Source organism: Salvia splendens, chromosome 22 (genome assembly GCF_004379255.2).
Source record: "Salvia splendens isolate huo1 chromosome 22, SspV2, whole genome shotgun sequence".
In the NCBI taxonomy this organism is placed as follows: domain Eukaryota; kingdom Viridiplantae; phylum Streptophyta; class Magnoliopsida; order Lamiales; family Lamiaceae; genus Salvia; species Salvia splendens.
This window is the reverse complement of record NC_056053.1, coordinates 5,435,093-5,446,798: the sequence shown is the minus strand read 5'-3', so window position 1 is coordinate 5,446,798 and position 11,706 is coordinate 5,435,093. Positions and strand designations below refer to the sequence as shown.

Sequence of the window (11,706 nt, the reverse complement as noted above, 5' to 3'; positions counted from 1 at the left end):
AAACGCATAAGCTGGTATTTTTCCTAGCAGCCATCCCCACAAGTTTAAGGTCAATCCAAGCATTTACAGCCTCAGATTCTTCCCCCTCCCTTCTTCTATCTAGTCAAGCTGTCAGTTCGTCAAGATAGCCTTAAATTTTACCTTCTGTTGGATTCACTTGATCACTCATTCCTCACTAGGGATGTTAGGATCGATTCACTCTTAAGTCAATGACACACCACTGATGCTTCGGGTTATGAGAGTTTCTCCTTTCTACAGTCCCATTTTCCTTTTAAATCCTGGGTCAGGTTACTATTGCTTCCTGCCCTTAGATTTCTTTTTTTTTTTCTTCTGTTCCCCCTTTTATATATATATATATATATATTTTTTCCCCCTGGACTTCGTCCAGCTTATACCTCCATTTCCTGGACTTTGTCCAGCTTATACCTCCTTTTCCTGGACTTTGTCCAGCTTATACCTCCAGAAACCCTTTTTTTTTCTCCGTCAGACTTTTCTCCCTAAGCATTCAGTGGCGGTCTCCCTTTTTTTGTTAGCTCAAAGTGTTTAGGTTTATAACTCACTCTTATAGAGGGGCTTCACAGTAAGCTTAAAATTTAGGCATTTTCTATCGTTCTTACTTCATCCAACTGACTTTGATTTATTAAGAGAAAAGGATTCACAAATTAGCATGTATTTTCTCTTCAATTACTCTCCCTAAGGGGCTTTTGCTATCTATTATACCAGTTAAGCAAACACAGAACCTAAAAAAAACATATGCTAACTCCTAGACCTAACAGAATATGTACAAGACACTAACTGCACTAACTGCTTCCCCTCTCCCACTTCTTTTATGCTAGTCCTCAAGCAATCCTTATGAAGTGGAAAGCAGGCCAATTAGTGGCGACAAAACAAAACAAAAAAAAAACAGAAAAATAACAAGACACACACTTCTCACACTTAGACCAAGAATTGAGCTAAGTGTAATAAGGCAAAAACACAACGAACAAAAGCAAAACAATCTTCTCACACTTAGGCCAAGCAATGGGCTAAATGTAAGAAGATACGCAAGAAAAATACAAGAAACACAACATACTTAGGCATACAAACTTCTCACACTTAGGCCAAGCCAAGGCCTAAGTGGGAGAAGGCACAGAAACAACAACCTAGCATGCTCACTAAAGAAAACTAAAAACTAATACAAAAATAAAACAGAAAAAAAATTACTTGGTTACTGGGGGTGCTGGGTCAATTCAGACCCTGGCTCCTTTGAGAGTCAGCCTTCCTGGGGGTGCTGGGGTGCTTGCCTTCTTGGTCCTCTTGCTGGTCATGGGGGTTTGTCCTCTCTTGCTGGTACATCAACATTGATAGTTCTGGAGTTTGTAGAGCAGGTTTGGCCACCCTCTGCTGAGCAGAATCATTTGTAGCCACCCCGAACTCCCGAATCTTGGGTTTGAGGAGGGGCCGAATATTCCGTTTTCGGACTAGGAAACGGTTGTGAACCGAACCATTCGGGGTTCCAACCGTGAGAGGGCGGGTGGTCATCGCCTTGGCCGGACATTGTTATGTTGTAGGGTATGAGAGAATGAAGATGAAAATGGATATGGGAGAATGAAGATGAGAATAGATATGAGAGAATGAAGTTTAGAATTGTCTAGTTTGATGTGAATTTTTTGGTGTGAAAGTGGGGGTATTTATAGATGAAAGTGTGTATTTTTGTGGGAAAAAAATTAAAAAGTGGTAAAAAACGGTAATAAACGGATATAATTTTTTTGGGAAGTGAATTTTTTATTATTTTTTATCGGGTTTTTTAATTAAAACCCGATTTTTAATTAAATTTTTTTTTCAAAGGCAACGGCTATGCCGTTGCCCAATCGCCGCGCGCCACGTGTCCTGCTCGCTGGCACGGCGTTGCTCGATGCAACGCCGTGCCAGCGGCGCGAGCGCAGTGACGACGAGACACGTCCGTGCCAGCGGCGCGGACGGACGCGGGCTGGGCCACCAACGTTGTGGATGCTCTTAGAACCTATTCATGAGTAGCATAACTCTTTGAAGTTTGAACCTATAATCTCTTCTCTTGATTATTCATTCGCCATACTCTTTAACTTTATTTCTATTTCTTAATTTTATTTACTCTCCCCGTCCTAAAAAAACAAACTAGTTTTTATCATTTTGTACTGTCTCCAAAATTAGATTAATATCTAAATATGAAATTTTTTAGTCAATTGCACACCATTAATAATGTAGATCTCACGCTTCATCAATTCCACTCTCTATTTTCTCTCTTTCTCTCACACATTTTCTCCTTTTTTTTTCTTATTTTACTAATTATACTTTAAAATTCATGTCATTTATAAGTTTGTGTATTTTCATGAACATAGTAGTATTCAATTAAATTAATATTTCAATTAAATGGAGTATAATATTTTCAAAAATAATGCCCCTGCCCCATATTGTTACACAATAGACATTATTCCCTTTGTCAACTAATCTTTACTCTTGTCACCTCCTCAAATTCATATCTGACATTGATTTTTCAATTCCTTTTTTTGTCATTTTCTATTGACACTCCTCTTTCACTATCTCTGCATGATCAAACGCGGTGGGGTTTCCTCAGATTTTGCAGAATTTTATCACGGATTATGCAACCAATATTTGAATTATATCTGAATCACTCCTAAAACAACAAAAAAGGTCAGGTTTTTCAATTGAATTCTTCGAAATTTGCGCGGCCCATTTGCTCTTTCCATTTCATTTTCATTCTTCGACGATGAAATCGAGGTTTGGGCTTAGTAGATTTTCTGGGATTGAGATGAAAAAAACATTCTTTTTATAAAAGCTCGAACTTTCTAGCAAATCTTGATTTGGGTTTAGGTAAACTCATCGATTAAAGCTTGTTGGAATCTACTTTTTTAGTGAAGTCAGTTTTGCTTTTCTATTAATTTATTTTTGTTAAATTTTCGGTGTTGATTTTCTGGATTTTATCGAAATATCGAAATCAATCTGTAAATTTGTGTGTTTTATAATTTCTTCTTGTGCCCTGTTTCAGGAATACAATGATTGGAGTGGTGGAATTTGAATGAATGCGGATTAATAGATTGAGTTTGATTGCAATTTGCATAGACACATATAGATAGGATTGGAATTTGGAATGGAATTGCTCTGTTTTTAAGTCTTTGAAGTTGTTTGGATTGCATATGAATTCTCTGCCTTACAAATGTGCTGCATTTCTTGTTGTTGCTTTGATGATTAAAACACTATGGCTTCCTACATCCTCGAATTTTCGTGGAGTGCATTTGAATCCGAATTTCGACAACGAGAAATCGAAGTTTTTGGAGGTTCCTCAGATAGTGTGGGGTTTGAACAATCAGAAAATTGCATTTGCAAGAGCTTGTTTGACTGCAAGAATGCTGAATAGAACCCTCCTTATGCCTAGTTTGAGTGCTTCCTTGTTCTACAAAGAGGTTGATCAGCTGAGGCCTGTTTCCTTTGATAAAGTCTTCCAATTCGAAGAATTCAATGCTCGTTGTCAAGGGTTTGTCCGGTTAGGGCATTACTCAGAGGTTTCAGACACGAGGGACGTGCTTGAGCTTCAAAAGGGGAGTGGGAGGAGATGGACGGTCGAGAAGGATTTGGAGCAGTTGAGGGAGTTCGGTAAGGCTCCCTACGATGAGTATCAAGTGATCCGAGTAGTTGGCAAGAATCCCTTCTTGTGGCATGATCATTGGCCGGCTAGAGACTATGCAAAGATTTTTGAATGCTTAGTTTTGGTGGAGGAAATATCTCGAGAGGCTGATAAGGTCGTGTCGAAGATTAGAGAAATTGGGATGGAGGAAAGGAGTAGAGTTTATCGTTTGCAAGTTAATGTAAATGCAACGTTGCAGAGCACGCCTTATGTAGCTGTGCACATGAGGATCGAGAAGGATTGGATGATACATTGCAAGAAACTCGAGCAGAGATTGAACGTTAGCGAGATTTGCAGCAGCAAGGAGCAAATCATGAGAAGAGTGGGAAGCATTGTTGGATTAGAAACCCCTATTGTTGTATACCTTGCTGTTGCGGACAATCTTCTTGAAGATAACTCTATACTCGAGGGGTGGGGCGAGGGCTTGCTTCCTTTCGAGAAGAAGAAGTTGGGCGTTCTTGATGTATACAAGAAGCACCCTTATCTGATCCAATCAGCTATAGACTACGAAGTTTGTTTGAGATCTGATGTGTTTATCGGGAACACCTTCTCGACTTTCTCTAGCCTTGTCGTTCTTGAGAGAACTCAGTGGATGATGAGCGCGGGTGTTGCACAACGGTGTGGGCTAGACGTTAGGTGGCCTTCTTATGCCTATAATTTGGAGGGTGAATCAAATGGTCCGCGGCCATGGGCATCTAATATGTCGGACACGAGCCTCCAAGCCATTAGTTATGGCTCGAACCGCGTTTCGTGTTGGTGATTCTTGAGGTACATGATTAAGGCCTTGTATATCTCAAGTATTAGGCAATCTTTTATATGATTATGGCCTTGTATATCTCAAGTGTTAGGCAATCTTTTATACTATGATATTCTTTATTCTTATACTCTTTTGGAATGTGTTATGCATAGATCTTTAGCTCACTCGTTATCACTTAAAGTTTGAATAGCAATTTGATCTTATTTGTTGATTTTATGCTTCTTGTAGCAATAAATTTTGATTTTGTTATCAAGAACTATACCTATAGTGGCTTTAACATGTTCCATTTATTAGTGGCCACCTCCAATTTCAGTTAATTAAAATTGGCATTGCTTTGGAAACATTTCTATTGGAAGATACCAACATTATTTTTTTGGCCTGTCGTTTTGTCTTTGACTCTTGCCTACGATAACCCCATATGAAATCATATGACATGATATGGAAATTGACATGATTATACACTTCGATTACCTTCTTTTTCATTTACATTTGTCTTTTCCTTTTTTAGTAAGCAGGCCAACACTACTACTATTATTGACGGATCGATACATTAATAATGCATTTTCTTCGTTTTTAATGAACAAATGAACATAAATTTAAGAGAAAACTATATTTTTAGTCCTTGAATTTTGCGCTAATATCATTCTCGGTTCTTATTCTTTAAATATATCATTAAACGTCCTTGAACAGTAGATATAATATTGTTGGAATGATTTTTGCACCATTTCATACTCCCTCCGTCCCCAAAGAATATGCACTTTGGGGTCGGCACGAGTTTTAATGTAAAATTGGTGAAATAAGAGAGAGGTAGAGAGAAAAAGTAAATAAAGTATTATTAGTGGAGAATGGGTCCCACCTCATTAGAGATAAAAGACTTTCCATAATTATAAAGTGCATATTCTTGTAGGACGAACTAAAAAGGAAATAGTGCATATTCTTGAGGGACGGAGGGAGTAACTTTTTTGTCTTTTTGATACTTTTACCTTAAGGGCATGTTTGAACTTTTACCATTAGAGAGAATTATAAGTTCTTGAACTTTGCCATAATATCATTTGCAGTCTCTATTCTTTAAAAATATCGTCACATCTCTCTGAACTTTGATGTACTATAGCTAGAAGGACTTATATACTATTTTGTTAAGGAATTTATCCAATTATTGTCACATAACACATAATTATAAAGTAGAGAGGGCTTCTAAGTATGTATAGGCATTTAATAATAGAGAGGGCTTCTACCTTTTACCAAAGTGGAGCATATTTTGAAGGATAAACGATTTTATTTAATTTGAATGTAATATCATAACCCAAATAATACTTTTGGAAATATGTCTTTGGAAAGTAGTGTTTATTTTATTGGTTAATAAACCTATGAGAAACTCTCTTAACACGTCTAGCACAACTAACCTCGTAACAAAAGCAAGCACGACTAGTTAATGATTCCGTACGTCCACTTATCCATCGTTTTCAGATAATAGTTTCTTTTTCTATTTTATTATATCCCATAAAATTAGTTTATTTTGTTTTTGGCAAGTTTTTAGTCTCTTATAAGGTGGGCGCTTGTGGAACACGTGTCCACTTAGGGTTAAGCGGTCTGATAATTTAGTAGTTTTACTTGTATTATAATTTAGTACTTTTATTTAGAGAAATTGGTCAGAAAAATCATAAATTTTCATAAAAAAATTTGGTATTTCCCACAATCAATAAAGTAGTCTAAAAAATTAACTTTTCAAATTGTGCAGATTTCCCACCCTAAAGTTTTTAGCATAAATTTTCCCTACATTGGATGCCAAAAATCCTAGGTATAAAAGTTGGAGTTACATTTCATCTTGTAAGGAAGATGAAACTGATGTGATATGGATGCTCTAGAATTAGTATCCGAAGGCAAAATTTAGTGTAGGAAATCCGCACGATTTGAAAAGTTGTTGAAAATACCTAATTTTTGTGAAATTTTGTGTTTATTTGTTTATCTATTGAAAAATAAAACAATAAATACACACAAGAAATTCTATCGCTCTCTCTATCGCCCCTCTCTTGCTCCGATTCTGGAGACTGGTATTTTCTAAGGCATTAACGTTGTCGAGTTTTCTAGCTTTCATGGCTACAATAAGTCGGTCGAACCCACCTAGATCAGCCATTTATGCCGTCTACCGAAGATTTTATTTAACATATCCAAATAGATCATTATACCTTATGAATAATTATCTTCTACAGAAATTCTGTTCATTATTTTACTTCCCCTAAATTGATAAAATAGAATTCTCTTCTCTTCTCTTCTCTTCTCTTCTCTTCTCTCACGCCCATACACACAAATTGAATAGATATTTATTAGAATTTAACATCTACGTGAACAATTTAACATAAATTAGAATATTGTCACTTGGCAGTGCCAAAAGTCAAATTGAAAATTCATATTTTTTCAAGTTCCGACAACATGAATAATGCCATATCTTTATTTTAATTTTCTTATAGATTGAATGTTTCCATATGAAATTGAAATATTCAGTAAGTCAAGGCTGAGTATATAGATAAAATCATATGTAGATATACATAACTGTAGTCGGTTCTTTCTTAAATACATGTCGTTATTATTCACATTTAATTACATACTACATAGTATTTCAACTTTATAAATAGATAGACACAATTCTAGAAAAAGCTGATAGATATGCGTGAGATTTATACTGAAACTATTAACTTACTAACCTTTGATCATAAAATATAACAAATCAAAAGAATTCATTCTCGAACTTTATTTGCAAATTGCAACTTTAATTTTATCACAATCATTTTCTCATCTTCAATTTATATAATAGTACTAAATTTATTCCATACTCACCTACAATATTCTCGCAACAGCAATTCAACCACGAAACACAAACTAAATAAAATTACACTACAATAAATTTATTTTTTTTAAACATAAAAAATTAAGATGCAATTAATTGCGTCCATTTGTCTTTTAGGACGTTTGCGTCCTCTAATTTTAGTTGAAACATCAATAATAAAAAACACATTTTGAAGCATTAGCAGTATATATTTAGAAACATAAATTAACGTCATTAAATGCATGTAGATGATGTAGTGTTAATATAATTGTTAGTTCACCATGTATCTTTCGCTAATTTTCTTTTTAATATAAGTTCATTTAAAACGTAGACTCGATTTCTATTTAATTATCATCTTACAACTATTAAAGATTATTTTTTATTACTAATTATCGGTGTTTAATCTAGGAAAAACAAATGAACCACTATGAAGTGTGAAAAGTCAAATTAAGTTGGCATTCTTCAATAATGTCGACATTTAACATACCTACTGGTTTGGATACTAATGTATTACCATATTATTGGAATTTGACTAAGTTTTTTTTATTCATTGCTTCACTATTATCAGGATTTCTTATTTTATATTTTTCAGTTGTCGCTAGTTTCACGGATATAGAAAGGAACCAGAGTGTATTACTAAAGCAGGCAATTATCTGTTTGATTATTTTAAATTGATCTACAACTATAACTCGGTGGAGCTCAATATATATCGTACAACTAGAAGTACTAGACATTTAAATTTTTAATTGTGTGACGTTTTATATTCTTTTGCTTTTTTTAACCAGGAAAAGTAAAAAATATTTGAGTCAAAACCGCCAACAACATTAGCTCATAAAATACATGATCAAATTGGCTTAAAGTTCTTAATTCAAGAGTATTGCTCGAATAATAACCGGAACAATTTCTATGGCATTTATTGCATCGTCATTGACGAAAAACATTAACACATTTATACATGGTATTTCTACTTGTGAGATGCTTGACAATTGTCATAATTTTAGTGTTATTTTAGTTTTATGGTTAGTGAATTAGTGGGTTAATTTTATCATGGTATTTTTCTAGTTAATTGAGATTATAAGAACTAGTTTTGTTACTCCATCATTAAATATCTCATTTTTCCTTTTTATGTCCGTCAGCTAATAAATGTCTCATTTCAATTTTATTATATTTGGTAAGTGAACCCAAATTTTACTAACTCATTCTATTCGTTTTTACTATATTTGATAAGTGGACCTCACTTTACTTTATAAAGTTAAACAATTTTTTAAAACTCGTGTCGATCAGATATGAGACAATTTAATCATAGTCGAAGGGAGTACTTATCACTCCCTCTCCACCATTTAAAGAACTCATTTGCCATTTTGGTTTGTCTAAGATTTATAGAACCATTTATTTTATTCCATTTTTAGTATGCAGACTCCACATCCCATCAATTTTGTACACTCACAATGCAATATCAAACGAATACTTTAAAAGAGTCTCACATTCCAGTCACTCTCTCCATTTACGTTGCTTCACAAAGTAAATCAATTTCTTAAAATCGGTGGACGGGGAGAGTATATGGAAAAGAGAGCGCCAGCCGATGGTGCATATTGGTACGGCCACGTACATACATAAATAGTGCCACGTAATCCAATCTCCACGCGGTGGCCCCACGCCCACCGCATGCCAAAATCCAAATAATCCTAATTCCATTTTAATCACTTAAAAAAATTCTTTAATCCAAACCCATTTCATGCCATCTCGATACCGTAGTACTTCCAATTATCATCCTTCAATCAAATTCCACAATCATAAACAAATACAAAATAACCTCACTCACCTCCACTCCCATCTCTATAAAACCCCGCCGTTTTCCCTTCAATTCCATTCAAAAATTATCCAAAAATTAATAAAAAAATAAAAAATGAGTTCCAAATTCATTTTAATTCCATTCACCATTTCCCTCCTAATCCTCGCCACCCTCCCCGCCCCGGCCGAGTCCGTGGTGGCGGACTGCGGCGGCGACGCGGCAGCCGACGGCTGCACCGACAAGAAGAAGGCGCTCCCCCTCAAAATCATCGCGATCGTTTCCATCCTCGTGACGAGCATGATCGGCGTGTGCCTGCCGCTCGTCACGAGGTCGGTGCCCGCGCTGAGCCCCGAGCGGAGCCTCTTCGTGATCGTGAAGGCGTTCGCGGCCGGGATCATCCTCGCCACGGGGTTCATGCACGTGCTCCCGGACTCCTTCGACATGCTCTCCTCGGAGTGCTTGAAGGACAACCCGTGGCACAAGTTCCCCTTCACCGGATTCGTCGCGATGCTCTCCGCCATCGTCACTCTCATGATCGACTCCATGGCCACCAGTTTTTACTCCAAGAAGCATAAGGGCGGCGTCGTGCAGCCGGAGGGCGCCGCCGCGGCCGTGGAGGAGGGCGTTGGAGGTCTCGTCCACGGCCACGGACACGGACACAGCCACGGGAAGATGGCGGTGGAGGGATCGCAGCTTCTGCGTTACCGAGTTATTGCTATGGTGAGTTCTCATTTTTCACTAATAATATTTCGATCAGTAATCTCTAATTTAAGAAAATTGATGTGTTAAAAATTTAAGTAGAGAGAATTAAAGTGTTTGTAAGAAAAGAAAATAACTTAACTATTTTTAAACAGTACGAAATGAATAGTTAGATTGATCAACTATCTTGGGACGAAAGAAGTATTATTTACAAGAAAGAGTATATTTTGTTGAATTTTTCTTTCTAACTTTATTTTAGTCACTAAACATTAAAATTCATGTCATTTAGTTTTCAAACAAATTTTTTTAATAGAGATAAAATTAATTGAGTATTATGGTGGTATAAGTGTGTGATTAGTTAATAATTAGTTTTGTTTGGTACTTTGATCTGGATCTAGTCAACTGGTTGGCAACTAGATAAATTATTATTTAATTAGCTTTTGTTTAAGTTATCTTGAGTTGATTAATTGTCATTAATGATATAAGGTACTACGACAATCTGTATCTTCTACTATTTCCAAGAAGTTGAGTTGACTTGGAATGATTTATATGCATGGCTAATTAAAATTTTTAATGCTAGTATAGTACAATTATTGTATAAAAGTAAAACTTATCAAATATTTTTATTTTTATATTTACGCAATCATCGATTAAAAAAGTAACGCATTTAAAGTATGGAACACTTTTACTTTTGCTATCTTTCTAGATTTTGCTTTTTATTTACTTTTTCAATCGTAATCGTTTTAAGTCGATGATAAGTAATTTACGTTGTAAGCATAAAGATATGAATATGGTTAGTAGGTTTTGTTTTGATTGCGTGATTAAGGATCATGGATCAAATTAATCAAAATTATTTATTGCATTTTTTGTAGGTGTTGGAGTTGGGCATCATTGTTCACTCGATAGTAATCGGGTTATCGTTAGGGGCATCGAACAACACTTGCTCGATCAGAGGACTGATCGCGGCACTTTGCTTCCATCAAATGTTCGAAGGAATGGGACTCGGGGGTTGCATTCTCCAGGCCGAGTATAATTTTGTGAAGAAGGCCGTCATGGCCTTCTTCTTCTCAGTGACGACTCCTTTTGGGATCGCACTGGGAATAGCCCTATCTAGCATGTACAAAGAGAACAGCCCTAGATCTTTGATCACGGTCGGGTTGCTCAATGCCTCCTCTGCAGGACTCCTGATCTATATGGCGTTGGTCGATCTCTTAGCCTCCGATTTTATGGGGCCGAAGCTGCAGGGAAGCATCAAGCTTCAACTCAAGTCGTACGCGGCCGTGCTCTTGGGCGCCGGAGGAATGTCTCTTATGGCTAAATGGGCTTAGAATTTATCATACATAGATTCGTTGGGAAGAAAAAAAAATGTGTATGTTTGTTTGTGTGTGTGCGCGCGCGTGTTTCCTTTTTTGGAGGGAAATTATTTGTGTTTCAAATTTTCGTATTTTAGAAATTTCGTATTTCCAAGGCTTCTTCAAGTTTCAGCCAAGATGTAAAAATTATGAAATAAGATGTTTGTTAACTGTACTCATTCAGTATAGTGGAAAATTATTTTGTTTAAAAATCCATTATGGGTGGGAACAAAAATCATTATTATTAGCGACTCAATAACATAATACATATCTTATCAATAATTTTATTTGATTTTATTGTGGTCAACTAGCAGGTATAAACCGGCCTCCCGTTATTTTAATTTTGTTGAAAGTAAACTATGTTTAATTATAAAGAGATTAGTGATAAGGTACATAGAGTAGGAGCATGAGTAGATATGATAAGTTGACAATGGTATAGTATAATTGAGTTACAATGCATCACAAAACCAAATCAAGACTCAATCATCTCCAAATACATACAGCAGATTAACTACGTGTCTATATATACAATGGGGAGTATATTATTTCTTCATATATATTTATGACTCTATAAAACCAAACGTAAGGGTATAACATTCCAATTCCAAACATCATAGTACT

The 11,706-nt window shown here is 35.9% G+C and overlaps 2 protein-coding genes across 4 annotated transcripts; both read left to right on the top strand.

Annotated features, from left to right (window-relative positions):
* Nucleotides 1–2,497: 2,497 nt before the first annotated feature.
* LOC121786026 (O-fucosyltransferase 23-like) lies at nt 2,498–4,640 on the top strand. 3 transcript variants are annotated; one of them, XM_042184534.1, is made up of 2 exons: nt 2,498–2,670; nt 3,026–4,640. In XM_042184534.1, the coding sequence occupies exon 2, from the start codon at nt 3,174–3,176 to the stop codon at nt 4,419–4,421; it is 1,248 nt and encodes a 415-aa protein (XP_042040468.1). In that variant the 5' UTR covers nt 2,498–2,670; nt 3,026–3,173; the 3' UTR covers nt 4,422–4,640. The 3 variants fall into 3 exon arrangements, with proteins under 3 accessions (XP_042040468.1, XP_042040470.1, XP_042040469.1); XM_042184536.1 differs by having other exon boundaries at nt 2,498–2,757; XM_042184535.1 differs by having other exon boundaries at nt 2,498–2,850.
* Nucleotides 4,641–9,014: 4,374 nt separating this feature from the next.
* LOC121786210 (probable zinc transporter 10) lies at nt 9,015–11,291 on the top strand. The gene is made up of 2 exons (XM_042184797.1): nt 9,015–9,754; nt 10,606–11,291. Exons 1-2 carry the CDS (start codon nt 9,149–9,151, stop codon nt 11,059–11,061), a joined length of 1,062 nt encoding a protein of 353 aa, XP_042040731.1. The 5' UTR covers nt 9,015–9,148; the 3' UTR covers nt 11,062–11,291.
* Nucleotides 11,292–11,706: the final 415 nt, after the last annotated feature.